Source organism: Nelumbo lutea, chromosome 8 (assembly GCF_056320005.1).
Source record: "Nelumbo lutea isolate HS-2025 chromosome 8, American lotus-T2T, whole genome shotgun sequence".
Taxonomy (NCBI): Eukaryota; Viridiplantae; Streptophyta; class Magnoliopsida; order Proteales; family Nelumbonaceae; genus Nelumbo; species Nelumbo lutea.
This window is the reverse complement of record NC_142691.1, coordinates 52,875,012-52,896,914: the sequence shown is the minus strand read 5'-3', so window position 1 is coordinate 52,896,914 and position 21,903 is coordinate 52,875,012. Positions and strand designations below refer to the sequence as shown.

General features: G+C 40.9%; 1 protein-coding gene and 1 pseudogene across 4 annotated transcripts in view; one reads left to right on the top strand and one right to left on the bottom strand.

Moving 5' to 3' along the window:
* The window catches only part of LOC148844195 (P-loop containing nucleoside triphosphate hydrolases superfamily protein), an 82,029-nt gene extending 60,543 nt beyond the window's left edge, over window positions 1-21,486 (bottom strand). For all 4 annotated transcript variants that reach the window (XR_016103619.1, XR_016103618.1, XM_088959118.1 and 1 more), the window contains exons 1-3: window positions 21,199-21,486; window positions 20,093-20,477; window positions 463-579 (exon numbers count right to left, since the gene is read on the bottom strand). Coding sequence is in view for 2 of the 4 variants with exons in the window: in XM_088959118.1 (XP_088815244.1) it covers window positions 463-579; window positions 20,093-20,477; window positions 21,199-21,323 (627 nt within the window). In the remaining 2 variants the exon portion in view is untranslated. The remainder of the gene's footprint in view (window positions 1-462; window positions 580-20,092; window positions 20,478-21,198) is intronic.
* On the top strand, window positions 17,824-18,987 carry LOC148844196 (fasciclin-like arabinogalactan protein 2 pseudogene; annotated as a pseudogene).
* Window positions 21,487-21,903: the final 417 nt, after the last annotated feature.

The following is a 21,903-nucleotide window of genomic DNA, read 5'->3' as shown; positions in this document are numbered from 1 at the left end:
ATAAGACATGTCACACATGAGACAGGTGTTCCCACCAGCTACCACCTTTAACCTAAAATGGTGACAATTCCTAGGGATGAAATAAAAAAGTTCAGCATACTTCTTACTCCATTTCCATTGCCATTGGCTACATCAGATAGCCAATCCCTTCTTGTCATATTTCCTCATATCCCCATTGGATGGTTGACTCAGGGCAGCAGATCAGATTAGTATATCCTATTTTCATTCTTATTAATCTTTTGGTCGCTTTCGCATGTCATTCTTTTGTTTTGAGATTAGTATAATATAAGCGGGAGTGATTAAGTGACCCACTCTCTCACATACATGCAACTTTCCTGCTCTCTTATTCTTCTACCCTCTCATCTTTTTTTCTCTCTTCTCCTTGTGCTTTTTGTCTGAATCTTCAACTAAGTATTAAAAGTGAAAAATCTTCAGTGGTAGCCAGTTTTAGGAGACAATTACCGGATACTGTTGATGTCCAGCCAAAGTTAGTTCATGAGAATTATCGATTGCTTCAATAAATATTTGAAATTCAAACACCAAGGACAGGTCCTCCAACAAGATAGGGAACATCAGCACCTGTTATTTGGAAAATAAATCAATACTAAGTGATGTCTGCATGAAATATGTACAGCTAAATTTGGAAAAGAACAAGCAAATAAATGATGGCTGATCAAATTAAAACTTCTCTTTATCCCTTAACCAGTAAAGAAATATATTAAAAATTACCTCAATGACAATTTCACCAAAAGACATAACATAAACTACATACAGAGTAGAGAGATATCAAAATATAGACATAACCTCCAGGTGAAAAATATCACCTTTATCTTTTTGTTTTTCTGTTTTTTTCCTTAAGTCTTTTTTTTTTTTTTTTTTTTGGGGGGGGCGATCATAGAGAGAGCAAAAGAACACTACTATGTACAATGTCACTTAAGGTAGATAGATAACAATAATGCTTTTACTGATTGAAATTGTAAGTTAATGTACAACATTTACATCAAAATTCAGCCTTCTTTGATTTACTTCATCATAATTACATACAAATATCTATTGAATTGTATGTAGTATTTCAAGCATGAATTCTACTTCCCCTACATCCCACTCATTAAGGTACCTTGCAGTCTCCACACCACTGGATCATTATGAGCTTCATAACAGTCCAAAATATGTGCCTCTCTACAACTTGCAATTGAGAATAAGCAAGGAAAATTGTACATTTTGTAATATTTGTTTTATCGTTTGTGTACCCAAGATCATTCTTGTCCTTTTACATAATAGGATGCCACCCTAATATAAAATAACTAAGTAGGTGCTCTTGACAGTGTAGCCAGCCAGAGATAAGTGGAAGAGGAGAGAAGAGAAGAGAAGAAGAAGAGAAGAGAAGATAGGAGAGAAGAGAAGAGAAGAAGAAGAGAAGAGAAGAGAGGAGAAAAGAGAGAAGGTTTGCAATGTAACAGTACTGGCGGCGCCAGTGTTTATTTTACTATATATAGGGCGACAGAAATAACAAGGGAAAAGACCCTTGTGCCCCTGAGTACAATAACAGACATAACAGAAATAAAAAACGAAATAAAAAACACTTTAATTAGCCAAACAGGCCCTAACATCTGCAACTAAGTTATTTTAACATTATTCCAACATTTCCCCTCAAGTTGGAGCATAGATGTCAATCATGCCCAACTTGTCACACAAATCTTTGTGCCGCACATGATGAAGACCTTTGGTGAAGATATCTGCAAGTTGCTCTTCCGAGCTAACATATGGTGTGCACACTTCTCCACTTTCAAGTTTCTCTTTGATAAAATGCTTGTCCACTTCAATGTGTTTCGTCCTATCATGCAGAACTAGATTAGCAGTAATATTGATGGCAGCTTTATTGTCACAGTAGAGTGACGTAGGATTGCTTACTGCGAAACCCAGTTCACCTAACAGATTTCTTATCCACATGATTTCCGCAACCCCATGAGCCATCGCTCTATACTCTGCTTCAGCACTGGATCTAGCCACCACACTTTGTTTTTTGCTTCTCCATGTGACAAGGTTTCCTCCTACAAAGGCACAATAACTACTGGTAGACTTTAGGTCATTGACTGCTCCTGCCCAATCTGCATCAGTATATACTTCCACTTTTAAGTGACTATGTTTCTGAAACAACAAACCAGCTCCAGGAAACTTCTTGAGATATCTCAAGATCCTCTCTACAGCCTCAAAGTTAGTTGTCCTCGAGCTGTGCATGAATTGACTAAGGACACCCACTGCATAGGCAATATCAGGCCTGGTCATAGACAAATACAGAAGTCTCCCCACGAGTCTCTGGAACACCTTTACATCTTTCAAAAACTCTCCCTCACTGTCTCCCAGATGGTGATTAAGTTCAATAGGTGAATCAGATGGTTTTACCCCCAACTTGCTTGTATCTTCTAGTAGATCTAGTACATACTTCCGTTGGGAAATAAAGATGCCCTTGTGAGAGCGGGCAACTTCAATTCCAAGAAAGTATCGTAAGGGGCCTAAATCCTTCACCTAAAATTTAGTGGCTAAGAATTTTTTTAGCCTCTGGATTTCAGCCTCCCAATCTCCTGTGATCACTATGTCATCCACATACACAATAAGAGCTGCAATTTTACCTTCACCTCTTTTTACAAACAAGGTATGATCTGACTGGCATTGTTTGAATCCCATCTGTTGGACTGCTAAATGGAACTTACTAAACCAAGCCCGAGGTGATTGTTTCAACCCATATAAGGACTTTTTTAACCTGCACACCTTTTGTTCACTGCCTTTGGCACAGAACCCTAGGGGTTGGGTCATGTACACCTCCTCTTCCAAATCACCATATTCAATAAGGCATTCTTGATGTCCAATTGGTGAAGATCCCAGTCAAGATTTGTTGCCAAGGAAAGGAGAATCTGGATGGAGTTCATCTTCACTACTGGAGCAAAAGTCTCTGCATAGTCCACTCCATATACCTGTGTGAAGCCTCTTGCTACCAGTCTAGCCTTGTACCTTTCAACAGTTCCATCAGCTTTGTGTTTCACTGTGAACACCCACTTACAGCCCACTGGTTCCTTCCCCTCAAGAAGATCTACCAACTCCCACGTACCATTTTTATGTAAAGCATCAATTTCTTCCTGCATTGCATCTGTCCATTCAGGTTTTGACAAAGCTTCTGCCACGGTCTTAGGGATGGGGACACTATCTACAGAAGAGAGAAAGGCACGATACGAAGGTGAAACATGCTCATAGGACACAAAGTTAGAGATATGATGATTAGTAGTACAAGATCTAACACCCTTTCTCTTAGCAATAGGAATATTAAGATCATTGGGGTCAGGTGAATCAACATTTAAAGGAGCAATGGGAGCAAGTGTACCTGGCTGATGAAACGGATCTGCCTCAGGTGAATCCGATGATGTTGGTTGCATAGTGTCTGGCTCCACGGCTCTTGAACTCTGCTGGCTCTTATGACAATGATGAAAAACCCGGAATGGAGGAGGATCGGGTAAAGGAAGTAGTTGAATCTGAGTCGTCGTCTGTTTCTCCTCAACCCTACTCTCCCCCTGAGGAGAAACCGAGAAGAACGGTTGACTCTAAAAGAATGAGACATCAATGAAAACATAGTACTTGCGGGCAATGGGATCATAGCAACGATACCCCTTTTGAGATGAAGGTTAACCAAGAAAAACACAAGGAATAGCCCGAGGGTCAAGTTTACCACAAGTAGTAGCCGAGAGAGCATGCAATTGATGATATATGTCGCACACAATACTGCATCCATCCAGAACTATTTTGTCACATTCATATGAATCAGCAAGCCACGAGCAACTTCGAGAAGGTGACGGTTTTTCCATTCAGCCACACCATTTTGTTAGGGTGTCCTGGCACAAGAGCTTCGCTGAAGTGACCCACTCGAAACAAAGAACTTTGTGAGATCACTATGGAAATATTCCTTTGCATTGTCCGACTGGAAAATATGAATTTCCGTTTGGAACTGAGTGAACACCATGCGTTGAAAATCTTTCACAATTTGTGGCACTTAATCTCGAGATCGCATAGGGTAAACCCAAGTGTATCGAGAATAATCATCAATCAAAGTAACAAAATACTTATAGCCAATCGCAGTAGGTAGAGTAACAGGGCCCCAAACATCAGAATAAACAATATGAAATGGAAATTCAGATCTTTTATTTCTAAAAGGTAAAGAACTTCTACAATGCTTACTCAACTGACAAGTTTGACACTATAACTGACTCACTGACAAGGACTCAAACAACTTTGGGAGCATAACTTTTAACGACTCAAAAGAAAGATGACCTAAACGACTATGCCATAAATAGGCCTGACTCTCACTCGACGAACTTGTGGACTCAGTCGCCACTAGACCAGCATTATTCTCCAGCACGTAGAGACCATCCACCATGCTTCCTCTACCAATCGTCTTCCCCGAGGTTAAATCCTGAAACACACACGAAGACGGAAAAAAGGTGACTGGGCAGTTCAAAGAGTGAGTAATACTACTAATGGACAGTAAATTAATAGGTAATTTCGAAACATGTAGGACATTAGGAAGAGTAAGGCCAAGTGGGAGAGATATGGTGCCTCGACCAGCTATGGTAGAAAAAGAACCATCAGCCAGTCTTACCTTATCTCTCCCGGAGAGAAGGTTATATGTCTGGAACAAATTTGACTTGCCGGTCATGTGATTTGAGGCTCCGGAGTCAATAATCCAAGGTGAATCAGTAGTATGAGATGACACATGGAAGGCTGTGGCATTACCTAATATAGATGCAAATGAGGTAGAAGGAGTAGGCCCAAAATCCACCTAGCGGAGAGTCCTACCATACAATTCCAAATGTTCACAGAAGGAGTTAATATCTTCCTTAGGGTCAGAACCGAGATATCTCTCCTGAGTTACGGAAGGACTAGTCTCTGTCGATGCCATATTAGTTGAGTTATACCTTTTTTGATTCTGCTGGCCTGGTTTCTTGCCTTGATCTGGTGCTGACTTCTTACCCAAATCCTATGCCTATTTAGGTTTTCCATGGAAATCCCAGCATGTACCTTTAGTGTGTCGTGTCTTCTGGCAGTGAGTGCACCAAAGCTTGCTTTTATCTTCTGATTTTTTCTGAGTGTCACCCCTTTTAAAGCCACCTCCGACATTTGTATCTGAATTTCCCTGAACTGCTAGGGCAACTGACTCCCCTTCTACACCATTCATCACACTTCTTCTGCTTTCTTCTGACTGCACCAAGGCATACACCTCCTAGACTGATGGCAAGTCTTTACTACCCAAGATCTGTACCCTGATGGACTCGTATGACGAATTCAGCCCTAGGAGGAAGGCAAACACACGTTGCTGTGATACAAGTGACTTATAGGCCTTTGCATCTTCATCACACTTCCAATTCACATTCTGATAGTGATCAAGTTCTTTCCATATTGATGTCAAATCAAAATAGTACATCGAGAGACTCCTTTCCCTCTGCTTGCAAGTAGAAGATTCAGCTTGTAGTTGATATATCTTGGCATAGTGTCTGTTCTGAATAAGTGGACTTCGCTTGTTCCCATATCTCACAAGCAATTTCAGCCCACATAAAAGTCTTCCTTACTTGTGGCAGCATTGAATCCAAGAGCCAAGACATCACCATTGTTCTCTTGGTTCCACCTATCATGCTCAGCACTTCCATACTTCGGTTCCTTTACTCTCCCATTGATGTATCATATTCACCCCCTAGCAGTGATGTAGAGTTTTATCCCCCTAGACCACTCAAGGTAATTCAGACCATCAAAACGAATGACAGCCATGGGAAAGCTCATATCCATTCCCCCACCCACTCCATTGTGGCTCCCTGAGATCTCTGAAGTAGCAGAATTCTCAGTCGACATGGTCAAGCAGTTAATCAGTCCCACACACCGGACTTAGGACCCCTCCTTACTCCACAAAACAATGCTCACTCAGTTCACACCCACACACTCGGGTTTACCAACCAGATTGAGCACAAACAATACCAAATTCCAGACAAAAACTGAGTTAATATTCACCAGATTTCAGACCTGTATAGTTTTATCAGTCCCCACCTACCAGAATTCCAGAATGTCTAACAACCACTAATCAGCAGGAGAGATCCTTCTTACTTATAGTCAACTCAAACCATTGAGAAGACATGTCAGCATTGACCTACAGTTGTCTTAACACATGAACAGGATCACACGATCCAAGAAAACAAGGGTTACACAGGTTCGATAGCATTCAGCCGCCCCAGATTCATAGGGTTTTCACTCGGCACATGACCAAGGAGAGTAAAGAAGAGAAAAAATAGGGAGAACTGTACCAGTCGTAGCTATTCTGTAGTCCAGAATCAGATTTCTTTTCTGCTAGTCTGTTCGACCTGTTCTTTGGGTTGATCAATCTTCTCTTGATAGTAGGGTTGATCGATCTGCTCTCTTTTAATCAGCATTCCCGCTCTGATACCATCTTGACAGTGTAGCCGGCCAGAGATAAGTGGAAGAGGAGAGAAGAGAAGAGAAGAAGAAGAGAAAAGAAGAGAGGAGAGAAGAGAGAAGGTTTGCAATGTAACAGTACTAGCGGCGCCAGTGTTTATTTTACTATATACAAGGCAACAAAAATAACAAGGGAAAAGACCCTTGTGCCCCTGAGTACAATAACAAACATAACAGAAATAAAAAAAAAAAACGAAATAAAAAACACTTTAATTAGCTAAACAGGCCCTAACATCTGCAACTAAGTTATTTTAACATTATTCCAACAGGTGCCACCAAACCCATCTTACAACTTTCAAACCTTTTGTATCTCTCTTCTCTGCTCTTCTCTCTTCTTCCTCCTGCACTATTCAATAGAACAAGATGGTATCAAAGCAGGTTCTACATTAGTTCTATTCAATCTTCCTCCTTTTTTCTTCATTTTAGTTTCCTGGACAGCAATTAGTGTTAGATAGTTATGCCCTTAGCTCCAATCAGATTGATGTAGCTTTTGACATTTATTGCAAATGAATAAAAGTACATAATTGATTCATGTTATATTTGGTGTGTTTCTGTATAATTACCCTTAAACTGGACACTTATGAGACTCGTGTTAGTTTAAAATGTTCACAACTGTTGGATAGACCCGGGGAGGATTATCCTGCAAAGGCTGACACTAATGTGCTGCCAAGAAGGTTGGGGTGGCTTGTCTCAGCTACCAGAGTAAGACCCAAAGCACATATGTGTGGATTTACTTGAAACTCTGAACCGGGACCATTTTCCAGTTATGCCCTAGACCTTGGAGATTGGTGGGCGAAACTGGAAAGTTACACCTAACCCCTAGACTCGATTATGGTACTACACTAGGTGTTGGATTGGACTGTCATTGATATGCCAATCAGTGAGATCCTTAGAGGGGGTCAAAACCTGTGTATGTTGGGGCAATCTAAGAATGCACCTGAGTGAGTGATCATAGTGACAGAATCAGCCCCTCTATCGAACAAAGTGAATGATCGGGGACAGCACTCTCTTTGATGGAAACCTAAACTATCGGCAGTTGATTTCAAACTTGTTTGAAATTTGTTTTGCAAAAATATATTTATATAAATATATATATATATATATATATTATGGTTTTATGAAAATGGTTTGCAAAGGTTTTAATTCCCGTGATCCATGTGAGCAGAGAGTGTGACACTGTACCTTGCAACCAAGGGAGAGGTCCTCTCTTGTCGGGCAGTGTTTGATCATTATGTGGTTGAGAGCTTAAGTGTAAGACCATTTGGGGTTTTTATACTTGATGGGTTAATCTTGCATTTGCCCACAGTCCTTAGGCCTTTATAAGGTAGTTGGACCCAAGGACCATTTAGTGTAAATGTTGGGCCCATTAAAAGCCCATACTGATGGACTCAGGGGTTCACTATATTCTGTAGTGAATTCGGTCAAGCCTTGTAACAAAGGCTGGGGTGAACTCATGTGATTGATGTGAAGATCAATGTTAGGGTCCCATGCCATACAAAGAGAGCCAATTTAAATAGTAATCTTATAGGGAAGAGAGAATGACATCTTAATGGGCCTAAAGCCCATTTTCAAACTAAGCTTAATTGACTTAATTAAAATGGGCGAATTTGGTTTATAATCTGACTAGGATCAGTAAGAGGATAAGATATGTCTTATCCACTTAAGAGTCAGGTCCAAATACAGATTTGGATCAAGAAAACTCCTTCCTAATTGGATTAGGAAATTGATCCCAAAAGGCTATAAATAAGGGGGGCGAATTCCTCAGTTTACATTCTTTGACTGCTGATTTCTCCCTCTACTCTTGTCACCCCTACCCTGTTCGATCTCCAATTCTTGGAAGTGATCAAGATTGGATCTTGATATTGTTTCTTGCTGAAGAATCCCCTTGTTGATCTTGCCTCATCCTACGTTGTGTCATCTTCAGTGGAGGTGGGTTTTGGTAACCTCTTTGGGCGTGAACACCTACGTTGGAGCTACTTGCGTGGATTCCATATCAGGTATTCATCTCCTTAATCTTTGGTTTCAGATCTGGTCTGGTTTGTTTCAAGAAAGACCCTTGAAAAATGGAGTTTTTCTAAAACTGAGAATATGATTCCCAAGAGGGAAAAAGAAATTTTTGAAATTTTGCCCAGCCACCCCGCATGGTTCGGCCATCTATATGATGGATCTCCCTTCCCTTCAATTAGAAGAAGATTGTTTACATCTTAGACTGATTGAACAGTACAGGTATGTTTTCTATTTATTTTTCTGGTCATAAGACCAGGAGGGCAGGAACCCAATGTTCTTCGGGTGACCAAATTGATTTGGGAGTACAAAGGTTTTACAGTCCTCTTATGGAAGAATATTGATCAGACTGGCTTTTCCTCCATTGATCAGACTGACCAAATTGTGTGTGAATCCTTCCCAAGTCAGGAAGCAGTGACTGGAATGCAGTTTTATCACTTGGCAGAACAGAAGTTATGTTTGTAAAGCTCTGTGCAGACCAGAGTCACCAGACATTTAAAGATTGTTGATTCTTGTGCCATCACTTGCTGCTAGGAAATGCGTGAACATCTAATCAACCACCTGGTTGGTCTATTGACAGTTTTTTTTTTTTTTTTGATAAATAATATATCACATTCAATTAAATTCAGAGAGAAATTACAGACCCTTGGGAATGCACGAGATGCTGCCTCTCCAAACAGAAAACACATAAAACACATAAAGCACAAAAACTATAGGAAAAAGTACATGAGTGCAATTACAAGATTACAGTTTAGCCAAAACAGTGTTTCCCTATTTGTCCCTTGTTTTGCCAAGGCATCACCGAAGGCATTCATGATCTCCCCACACACTGTTCTATAACAGACATATTGCTTGTCAGCCATTTGTATTTCTTTGGCTCATTCTTGTAAACCCATGCGACCTCCTCCAGATTCTTTAGCCACTCCACTACTACCTTAGACTCCCCTTCAATCAACAGCTGCTCCACACCCAATTCTTTTGCAATAAGGACTCCTTGTATGGCAATTAACAGCTCTGCTTTAACAGAATTCCAAACTCCCAATGGGCCAGAGTAGAGAAGGATAACCACTCCGGCCTCAATTCTCAGAACTCCTCCCAACCCAGAGGGCCCTGGGTTTCCCTGGATACTCCCATCAAAATTCAATTTCAGGAAACCTTGTGGAGGGGGCCCCAGTTTGTAGACACCCTGTCCTTTAATGGTGACTTAGGTGAGCAGCTTGCTACTGCTATCCAGTTCCTCCATAAAACATTAAAAGAAAAATAGTGAAACAGTTCCATAGACTTTAACTAGTGTATTGCCCTATTCATAATGTAATCCTTCAAGGCCTGACTGCTTCTTTCCTTCTCTTGGAATATTCTAGTTTCCTTTCTTCCCAAACTGTCCAGATCAAAGCTGCTCTCGCACACCTCCACATGCTTCTTCCTCTTTTATGGGGCCAAGAGAAAGTAGATGAGTTAAACAACATGCTTATTTCTGCTGGCATCTCCCACCTGCACCCAAATAAGGAGAAAAGCCAAACCAAAGCTCTGTAGTGACATCACAGGATAAAAATAAGTGATAGCAGTTCTCACCATGAGCTCTACAAAGAGTACACTAGTTAGGTGAGATACAGAGAAAGGGTCTTCTCTTCTGTAGGTAATCCATGGTGTTAACTTACCCATGGCACACATCCCAGCATAAAGTCATAACCTTAGAGGGAACGAGCCAACAACAGACTTCTTTGAAAGGGAAAACCTGTTGAGAGGAAATGTTGCAAAGTAACTTAAAAAAGAACCACGAGAGAGAAAAAAACCTTTGGGGTGAGGGACCCAAATCCTCTTATCTGGCTTCAAGGAGGGATCCAACTAAACCTTTTCAAGGAGGCATAGAAAATTAGGCAAGCATTCAACTTCCTTATCCCTTAACCCTATACAAAAACAAAAATCCCAATTCAAGGCCGACGGGCTTAACAGAGAAGGAAGGAATTTGGGGATTACCTCATTTTTATACAAAGAAACAAAAAACATGGAAAAAGGTCTTAAGAGGGAGCTCCCAAAACCAAGTGTCTTCCCAAAACCAAACAAAAGAACCAAAACAAATATCATACCTAACACAACTAAGGAACCATGGGAGAATTATGTGGATTGCCTTCCAAGGTGTTGCCATGTTAGCCCTCCTTGATGCACCAGCATCCCATCCATTTTCTGGGCAACCATGAATACTATTCACCACTTCATGCCAAAGCCCCTCCCACTCCAAAGGCCACCTCCATAACCACTTCTCTAGAGTAGTGCCAAATTCATTTTTATTATATTTTCTAGAGCTAATCCCCCTTCCTCTTTGTTTCTTCCACAAACTCCCATTTGACCAGATTATCTTTTATACCCTTTCCTGGTTCCCAAACAAAGTCTCTCATCAATTTTTCTAACTTCTTCACTTCCCTAGGTGGTATCCTAAAGATAGAGAGGTAGTAAGTTGGTAGATTTGTGAGGGTAGCTCTTATCAACATGATCCTTTTACCTGATAAGATATAATTCATCTTCCACAAAGCTAACCTCTTCTCAAATTTCTCTCTGACTGGAGTCCATAACCTACTCTCCCTAGGGGTTTTCCCCTAGTAGAAAATCAAGACTGTAATCAGTCTTGAATCCTAATAGGTTTTAGGTTTGCAAAACAAAAGAAAAAGAGGGAGAAATGAGAGACAATAGAAGAGAAACAAGAGAACACAATTTGTTGAAAGGAGGGACAGATTCTTATAGATCTTCCGCCGCCACTCTCTTAATATTTATAGGTTATGTTTAGTACATAATGGAAAGGACACAACTGCCCTTGGTACTTACATAATAAATAAAATAAATAAAAGCTGAAATAAATAACAACTGAATTAACAAACTGACTCAAACTGACACTACTATAACTGAAACAAATAACTACATTGCTGTCCTACGAACACAGTGGAAACCACTACAGTGGGGCCCACATCAGTGTTCTCTACACTCCCCCTCAAGTTGGAAGTAGATATCTATAATGCCCAACTTGGATAGGTCTGTCTCTAACTTCTTCCTTGGTATAGCCTTGGTGAGGATATCTGCGAGCTGCATATTAGATGTGATGTACGGAAAACACACTTCTTGTGATGTGACCCTTTCTCGCACAAAATGTCAATCAACTTCGATATGTTTAGTTCTATCATGCTGCACTGGGTTATGGGCTATATTAATAGCTGCCTGATTATCACAATACAGCATTAAGGGCTTTTCATAGTCAATACCCAACTCTTCAAGTAGTGACCTTCAGCCATAAGATTTCAGCCACTCCACTAGCCATTGACCTGTATTCCGCTTCAGCACTGGAGCGGGAAACAACACTCTACTTCTTAATCCTCCAAGAGACAAGGTTACCACCCACCAGGGCACAATATCCAGAGGTAGACCTTCTGTCATCAACACTTCCAGCCCAATCGGCATCTATATAGACTTCCACCCTCATGTGATTATTGTTCTTGAGCAATATACCTCTACCCGGGCATCTCTTCAAGTATGCTAATATTCTCTCAGCCGCAAGAAGATGTGAAGTTCTAGGGGAGTAAATGTACTGGCTAACAACACTAACTGCATAGTTGATATCCGGCCGAGTGAGGCAGAGATATAGAAGCTTTCCAACCAACCGTTGGAACATAACTTTGTCTTCAAGAGGCTCCCCACCCTCTGCACTAATCTTGTGATTTTGTTTGATGGGTGTATCAGTCGGCTTAACACCCAACTTTCCAGTTTCCACCAACAGATCTAGAACATATTTTCTCTGAGAGATAAAAATCCCCTGCTTAGATCTAGCAACCTCAATACCCAAAAAATACCGTAGTGCACCAAAATCTTTCACCTCAAACTCTTGATGAAGGAGCTGTTTGAGGGACTCAATCTCATGACCGTCATTTCCTGTCACCACAATATCATCAACATATACTGCTAGTGTCAGAGAGGACTCCACCCTCTTGATGAACAGTGTATGATCTGACTGGGCCTGTACATAACCAAACCTTCCAAGGGCGAATCTGAACCTATCAAACCAAGCTCTAGGTGACTGCGTCAAACCATACAATGCCTTGTTCAGTCGGCAAACCTTCTTACCTGTCTCTGTATCATAGAATCCAGGAGACAACTGCATATAAACCTCTTCTTGTAAGTCTCCATTCAGAAAGGCATTTTTAACATCCATCTAAAACAGGGGCCAAGAATGATTTGCTACAAGGGATAACAAAACTCGAATGGTGGTCATCTTGGCCACTAGGGCAAAGGTCTCCAAGTAGTCTATACCATAAGTCTGAGTGAACCCCTTTGCAACCAGCCGTGCTTTGTACCTTTCAATAGAGCCATCAGCATTATACTTCACAGTGAACACCCATCTGCATCCCACCGGTTTCTTTCCTTTTGGTGGGTCAACTAGTGTCCAAGTATTATTCTTCAACAGGGCATCCATTTCGACTTGCATTGCATCTTTCCATTCTGGAACTGATAAGGCTTCTTGCACTGTTCTTGGAATAGGGACATCGGCAATGGAAGTGAGATAGGACCGGTAAGATGGTGATAGACGACCATAGGATAAGAACTGTGAGATGTTGTGAGCTGTAGAAGTGGTGCAATGTCGTTTCCCTTTGCGAATGGCAATAGGGAGATCAAGGACATCCATAGGAGGGGAAGTGGCAACAGTAAGAGGTATCTCAGTAGACTTTGGATCAGGAGCCGCAGAAGGAACTGGAGCTGGCCGGGACTACCGAGAACTAGGATCAACCTGCCTGCATTGCCTGTGATAGACTCTCAACTCCGGCTCCCTCTGACCACCCTCACCACTACAACCTTCATTATCCAGTGGAATAGGTAAAGGAACAGCCCCACTTCTACCAGCCCCACTTCCACTCTCACTACTCTTCCCCTGAGGAAAGAAACTCAAAACAGCCCCACTTCCACTCTCACTACTCTTCCCCTGAGGATAAACCCTAGGATTCCTCAAAGAATGTGACATCCATGGAGACAAACCGTTTCCCTGAAACTGGATCATAGCAGCAATAACCCTTTTGAGTTTGTGCATAACCAAGGAAAATGCATTTGGAGGCCTTAAGTTCAAACTTGGAATGATGAGGCCCGAGAAGCTGAACGAAACAGGTACAACCAAAGGTTTTAAGGGAAACAATGAACAACTCCTCATCTGGGTATAGAAGGGAAAAGGGGGTTCTCATATCAAGGACCCGAGAAGGAACTCGATTAATGAGATAAACTACCGTGAGGATAGCATCACCCCAGAAGCGAATAGGTACATTGGAGGTAAACATAGTGCTTCTAGCCACCTCCAAGATATGCCTATTCTTCCTTTCGGCAACGCCGTTCTGCTGTGGTGTATAAGGGCAAGTGCTCTGGTGAATAACTCCATGGCTAAGAAGGTAGGAGGTCAATGGCTGAGCAAAGTATTCCTTTGCATTACCAGATCTAAAGACTTTGATTTTGGTCCCAAACTGAGTGAGAACCATCTGATGGAAGTTTTGGGTCAGAGCAGGAACCTCATCCCGAAAACGCATAAGATAGACCCAAGAAAACCGGGTATGGTCATCAACACACAGTAGAAAATATCTGTACCCACCCATAGAAGAGATATGATATGGCCCCCAAACATCAGTATGCACAATATCAAAAGAGGAATTACTCCTTTTATTACTTAAAGAATAAGAGGTTCTACAATGCTTGGCAACTCACAACTCTCACACCTCAACTTTGATAACTCAACAGACTCAAATAAAGCAAGAAACAAACTCTTCAAAGACTTAAAAGACGAATGACCTAATCGGTTATGCCAAAGCATAACCGAACTCACAGACTGAGAAACAAAAGACTTCTTATCCACTGACTCCTCCCGACGAGAACTCTCTCCAAGCAAATAGATCCCGTTCGTCTCACGGCCAGTCCCAATCACCTTCCTCGTCTCCAAATCCTGAAAAACACATCAATCAGGGAAAAAGGTTACTGAACAGTTCATGTGTTTGGTAATACTACTAACTTTAAGCAGGTTAGTATCAAGCTTAGGAACATGCAAGACAAAAGATAAAGAGATAGTATCCAATAGCTTGATGTCCCCCTTGCCCGAAATGGGAACAAGAGAGCCATCAGCAATGGATACTCTATCTCGGCCAAAGGACAAGTGATAAGAAGTGAACAAAGATGGCAAGCTAGTCATATGGTCAGATGCACCTGAATCTATTACCCAACAGTGATCAGTATTACCTGGAGCTGAAGCATGGTAAGCTAAGGCTCGAGTACCTGAATGTGCAAATGCAGATGTAGCAGGAGCTGATGGTGACTGAAATGGCTGAGCTGAACTCCCAACTTCCTTTTCCAACTGTACGAGGGCAGCCCGAACAGCAACTAAAGTCTCTAGGGATGTGCCTGATGAGGATGTTGAATCAGTGTTCACTACCATATGAGCATTACCCTTCTTATTTCTTAGTTTTGCTGGGACCAAGTGAGGATGTAGCTTCCAACAAGTATCTTTTGTGTGCTTGGGTTTCTTGCAATGTTCACATACCAGATCTCGTTTATCTTCCTCCTTCCGATCCCTTTCTGAGTCACCCCCTGGCTTGGGTTTAATAGCTGTCAAGACTGGGAAAGAGGGCTGAGGCTGCATCATGACTTTCCTCCTGGTCTCTTCACTATGCACTAGGGAGTATGCTTGAGAGAGGGTCACACTATCTCTTGTCAATATTCGTTGTGCACAATGTCATATTCTGAATTCAAACCAGACAGAAACTCAAATACCCTATTCGTCTCGACTTGCTTTCTATGAGTGTGCATCTTTGGGACTCTCCCACTCAAGGGTCTCTAGATGGTCAATTTCATGCCACAAGGATTTCAAGGTAGAGAAGTAGACAGAAACTGGCTTCTCTCCTTGTTTAAGGTTGTTCACCTCACACTTCAGTTCATAGGCTCTGGCAACATTAAGGGGTTGGAAATAGGTTTCTTTCACAACATCCCATATCTCTTTGGTTGTCTTTGCCCACAAATAATTTCGGCTGATATGTGGCTGCATAGAATTACATAGCCATGCCATAACCAAATAGTTCTCTTGAACCCACTTGGTGAATGTTGGGTCCTCCTTTGACGGTTCTTTCACATCTCCCAAGAGGTAACCCAGTTTTCCCCTTCCTCCAATAGCCATCATGGCTGATTGCGCCCACTCCAAATAATTTGACCCATCAAATCTCATAGTTGTAATCTGAAACCCGGTTTCAAATACACTACCATAACTGTGGTTTCCAAAACCACTTTCACCCTGACCCTTAAACTCCATATTTGATCAAGATTCAGTGGCTACAAACTGTTAGAGCAACTATACCAGAAAACAGAGTCAAACAAGCAAGTCTAAAATCTGATCCGAAACCAACACAAAACTGATCTGATCTGAAATCTGATCTGAAACCAACCCAAATCTGATCTGAAATCAATCGCCTATCACAGTATATGCAAGAAATCAACTCAAATCTGATCTGAAATCAATTGGCATGCACAATACCAGGCAGCCTATCAATCTGAGATGCTATTTTCTGAAATCACGACTGTGGGGCCCACTGCTGCGAGAGCAAAATTAGGATTTCAATTGTAGGTCTGAAGAAGTGCTCAGCTGCACTCTCCAAGCAGTCCGCACAAGTGGGACTTGTCTAGGGCAATATGAAACCCTACAAACTAATCACCTTTGAAGAGGGGGGTTCGGCCCAACAATCAAACCCTAGAAACAAACTTAAACACAGTTCGGCAAGCCAAACCCTAGAACAGACTTGAACACAGTTCGGCCCATCATTCTAGATAGGTCCAACCTATCTCGACTAATTGCAGTCTCTGAAACTCAGTAAAAAAAAAAAAAACTTACTTATGTACTTCGGTTTACTCTCTTCTAGGGTTACCTGAACCCTAACCTTTGCTACCTCTTCCTGATTACCAACTCTCTGCAAACCGCGGCAAGTCTTCAACTGCTACGAACCTCTCCTGGTAATCTCCAAGATTCAGCCACCGAAAAACTTCTTCAAAGCTTCCAGCCCTAGCTAGTCCTCATGTGATCGGCTGGACTAGACACACATGAGAAGCCCTAGATAGGCTCTGATACCAAGTAGAAGATCAAGATTGTAATCAGTCTTGAATCCTAATAGGTTTTAGGTTTGCAAAACAGAAGAAAAAGAGGGAGAAAGGAGAGAGAATAGAAGAGAAACAAGAGAACACAAGTTGTTGAAAGGAGGGACAGATTCTTACAGATCTGTCGCCGCCACTCTCTTAATATTTATAGGTTATGTTTAGTACATAATGGAAAGGACACATCTGCCCTTGGTACTTACATAATAAATAAAGTAAATAAAAGCTGAAATAAATAACAACTGATTTAACAAACTGACTCAAACTGACACTACTATAACTGAAACAAATAACTACATTGTTGTCCTACGAACACAGTGGGGACCACTGTAGTGGGGCCCACATCAGTGTTCTCTACACCCCTAAAGAAAAATCTAAGTAGGACATAGGCGAAGAGGATATAGAGCACTCAAGACAATGTGTGATAGCCTCAATCTCCTCATTCTACAGATCGCCGCTATACAGCTCTTTTCTAAGTTGCTTTTCAAATTGTAGTAGTTTCTTTGCCTTAAGTTGATCTGTGTATATAGATTAATTTATCTTTGTCTTTTGTAAGGATTACAGGTTAGTGTTGGTGTTTGTCCTTGTTTTTAGTATGGAAACTAAGGATTCAGTAGCCACTATAGTTATAGGAGGATAATCAATATTTAGCAATGGAGAGAATGGGATGTCCATGTTCCCAATATCCATCACTCCACTCAATGGATTGAATTACTTGGAGTGGCCCAAGGGTATCAAGTTGTTTTTAGATGGAAAAGCCAAGTTAGGTCCGATGCTTTAAAATGTGGAAGCGTGACACAAGGCATTCCACTACCTAGAGGCGTGAGGCGTGGTTCAGAACATAAGAGGCATAAGCTTCCTTAAGAGGAGGGGATGAGGAAGAAGAGGAAGGAGCATCTCATTTTTCTTTACTTTTAATAAAAATCTTTGGGTAAAATACAAAAACCTCCCCTAAAGTTTTTGACAATCATAAAAGTCTCCCCTTTAGTTTCACTTTAACAAAATCCTCCCCTGAATTTTTAAAGAATTCAACAAAAATCTCCCTTTTGTCACTAATCCAGACAAAAATGTTAGACCAATGCATCAATTTTTTCTAAATACCCATTTTACCCTAACAAATCGACAACAACACACCCAAAACTGCTACTGTATTTTCGTTCCGTTCAAATAATGCAGCTCTTCCCAATGGCCACCAGAACAATAGCCCTGAATCTCCTACTACTCTTAGTTGGGGTCACCGATGCACACAATATCATGTGAATCCTAGCAAAGTACCCCAAATTCTCCATCTTCAACCAATACTTAGCTGTCACTCACCTCGTCGTAGAGGTCAACCAATGCGAGACCATCACAGTCTGCGCAGTCTACAATGGTGGCATGTCAGACCTATCCAAGCACCTCTCCATCTACACCATCAAATTATCTAAAGTGTCCTATCCCTTCACATTCTCCTCGATTATTTTGGTGCATAGAAGTTGCATCTGCATCAAATGACAAACAGTACGGTCTTGACTGCCACCATGTTCCAAGCCACTAGCTCCGCCCCCGACTCTTCTAGCTTCATCAACATCATCGATCTCAAAGGCAGCAAGGTCGGCTTTGGTGTCGAATCCAACCACGACAAGGTCATGGCATCGGTTGAAGACGAAGCCCCCACTCCGAGCCCCAGCCAGCTAACCTCACATCTCTAATGTCAACGCGAGGTTGTAAAGTTTTCACGGATACGCTAGTGGCTTTCGGAGCTGAGCAAGCGTTTGACAACAACATTGAAGGAGGGTTAACAATGTTCTGCCCCACTAACCATGTGTTTAAGGACTTCATGCCCAAATACAAGGACCTAACAACGAATGGGAAGAATCTGTTGTTGTTGTATCATGGAATTCTTGCTTACTTTCCAGGGAAATGTTGGTCGAATATTGGAGTTGTGAACACGTTACAAATAGATGGTGCCAATAAGTATGATTTCACAATTCAAAACGACGGCGAGTTGGTGAAATTGGAAAGATCATGACGGCCAAGAAAATGGGGATGTTGCTAGACCAGCACCCTCTGGCAATTTACACGATTGACAGAGTGTTGTTACCCAAGGAGTTTTTCAAGGCTTCACCAACGTTGGCTCCAACACCAGCACCTATGGTTGCTAAGTCTCCCAAGGCACCGAAGCATGCATCCCTACCGATACCAGAGTCCATGTCCCCGAATGGTGAACTGTCTAATCAAGCGATGGTTGAAAACAACGGCATTGTTAGATTTAACAGTGAGAGATGGACGGTAGCAGTTTTGGATGTGTTGCTGACGACTTGCTGGGGTAAAATGGATATTTGGAAAATCTAAGGGAGGACTTTGTGACAGCAAGGAGGTTTTTGTTAAAGTGAAACTAAAGGGGAGGATTTTATGATTGTCAAAAACTTCAGGGTTTACCCAAAATCGTTTATATTAAGAACAAAGATGCACAGCACTAGTTGAAAGGGAGATTAAGGGTTGGGGGGTGCACTAATCCCCGTTATATAACCCTATGAAGCCAAAAATGGGCTTAGCATGAGATCAATAGCCAAGTTAAAAAAAAAAAAAACAATTTCAAAATTGAACTGATGAAGATAACCAAAGGCTCATATTAAGTGCTTCCTTAGTCCTTACCGCATTTTATTATTGAACCAAAACAATCCATGAAATGAATCAACATTAAACTAATAAAAGAGAGAGAGAGAGAGAGAAATCTGATAACCCATGGTAAGGACCAATGGTTTCTTTGAACTTTTAGAAGAAGAAGAAGATTGGTTCACCCCATATACTAGGTGGGAAATGCGTCTCTTGGGAAGTAAATAAATTTAATCCCATTTCAAGTTTGCAAAATCTATAATTGATACCACAAAACATTGCATGCCTACCACCCTTCTGGTCTACAAGCTACAATGCACAAATCAACATGATGACATCAAAATCAACATCGCACAACCCATAAACATCGAGCAAAAGCTTCTTGTGTTTCCTATACATAATATACGTTGTAGTTCTTTCAGAGCTATAAAATCATGAAAAGTGGTTCACAGTATAACTAGCAGTAAACTGATTGACTGTTCTAAACTTGCCTTCAATTAGGAGAACAATTAAAAGGATTTTTAAAACTTCAAAATTAAAGAAAGAATAGTTATTTCAGCTGGAATGGCATTTCGAAAGTGAAGCATTCCCTGCTAATGTTTATTAAGTTGATACCTCTCCCCCCATTGGCAGGCATTTACTGTCAAGTTATATCCCTTTCTAGAGAGAATAGATTTACATATCATCATCTGTCACAGCAGTTGAGAGAGAGAAACAGAAAGGACATGCAAGGAGACAAATAGTTCAAAAATAAATAAAGAAACAACAATATATCGTGCAGGTCCAGAGAGAAACAATATTAAAAGAAAAGAATGAAAAAGAAAAGAAAAACAATACATACTTCAAACACCACGCTAACAACTTCAGCATTGTGACACTCAGGATCATACTCTCCTCGGGATATCTTGGCATTTATCTCTTTAAGGTGTTGAGACACCCTTTCTTCATCAAGGCTTCTCAACACATTAAGAAGAGGTCCAACAGAACCTTCTTCATACTCAGAATTGAACATTTCCTGAGCTTGATGATGCTGACAGATGCACTGTGTGCACTGTCGCATTTCACAAGAAATTCTCCTCCATAAAATTTTGAGAGGAGAATCTTCCCGTTTATCCTTAAAGTAATTGTAGAATGTTTCCAGAAGAGGAGCCATCAAGTTCCATGAAGCACACCAGATATGTGCTTCTTTTGGCAAAGATATCAAAAAGTTGAAGGCATCTGAAAACCTGCAGAAGATATCATTGAACCAGAACCACATTAAGCTGTTATGTTTCTTGATATTTTATCCAACCAGTAAGTAAAGAAAGCAAGTACACTTTCCAAAAGAAGATTATGACATTTATTGTCAAAATATAACGTGTTCGAATACATTAGCAACCTTAGAATAAGAGAACAACCAAAAGAGATGCAGATTCAGATTGGAATAGGCAATCATTAAATAAGTCAGTAACCAAAACACAAACAGATTCAGATTTGAATTCATCACAGAGTAGCAATACCTCATAAAAAAATTGTTGACCAAAGAAAAATGTATCATCAAAACAAATAAGGTCACTTAAGGCCACAAAAGACCAAAAACCCTTCTACAAAGCACCATGGCTGAAAACCTACTAGCCCAGGAAAATACGAATGCTCTAAGCGCCAGTTTTAGTAGATAATCTGCAAAAGCATGGCATAAGACACAAAGTAATAATCGAGGAACTTGTAACGTGATGAAATATCCGCATTTTCATCTTAATTGATCAAAAATTTTACCCTCTTACTGCTTTAGAAGGAAAGAACAGAAATCAATTTTGACACTGTATTGCATGAAGAACACCGAACGACTATTAAATGATTTTAGAAACCAAGCATAAACTATCAATTAAAAGAAGAGCAGAATCGTCAAGAAAATAGAAAGAACAGCAGTATTCTTCATCTGAAAGGAAAAGAAGAACTTGGGCAAACCATTCTTCTTTCGCCCGGCGAAGCTGACGCTGCTTCGACGGATCGGATGGAGCATCATCATCTTCCTCTTCGATGTCTCTCCATCTACTCAAGAGCTCTCTTCTGGTAACTATATTCTTCGCCATTGCAAAGAAATTAGGGTTTTTTTCATGCCATGAAGGGAACGAACTTCTGTGGTGAATACTGGGGTTTAATTAATGCCAGAGGTTTGGAACTTACAAGAACAATTACCATAAATTCGAGCGAAGCACAAAGATGGTGAAGAAACGGAAAAGGAAGGACAATGCTATTTTTCTTTTTTTATGACGAAAACAAAATAAATTTCCAAATATTTACGAAATTACTAAATTGCCACTCCAACTGAATACGTGACGTAGTGTCTAAATTCCTAATAGCGTATGGCGGGAAAAATTGAGCTGGACAAGGAAGCAGGGGTGCTCAGGATTCGATTAACTGAACCGATCTGATTGGTTTGTTTAAAATCTGAACCGAAACCGAAGTGATGTAATTGGTCAACCGATAATAGGTGTGTGGTTCAGTTTTTCGGTTTTTTTACATTCAAAATTAAGAAAAAAAATGCTTAAACAAGTATGGCAGAGGGGCGAGCCGATAAGAACAAAGTGTTGGCCGATGATTTGTCGGTGCCGGACGGTTGGTGGTTGTTGTCACCTGAAATAAAAGCCTGAAAAGTGGCAGAGCCACAAA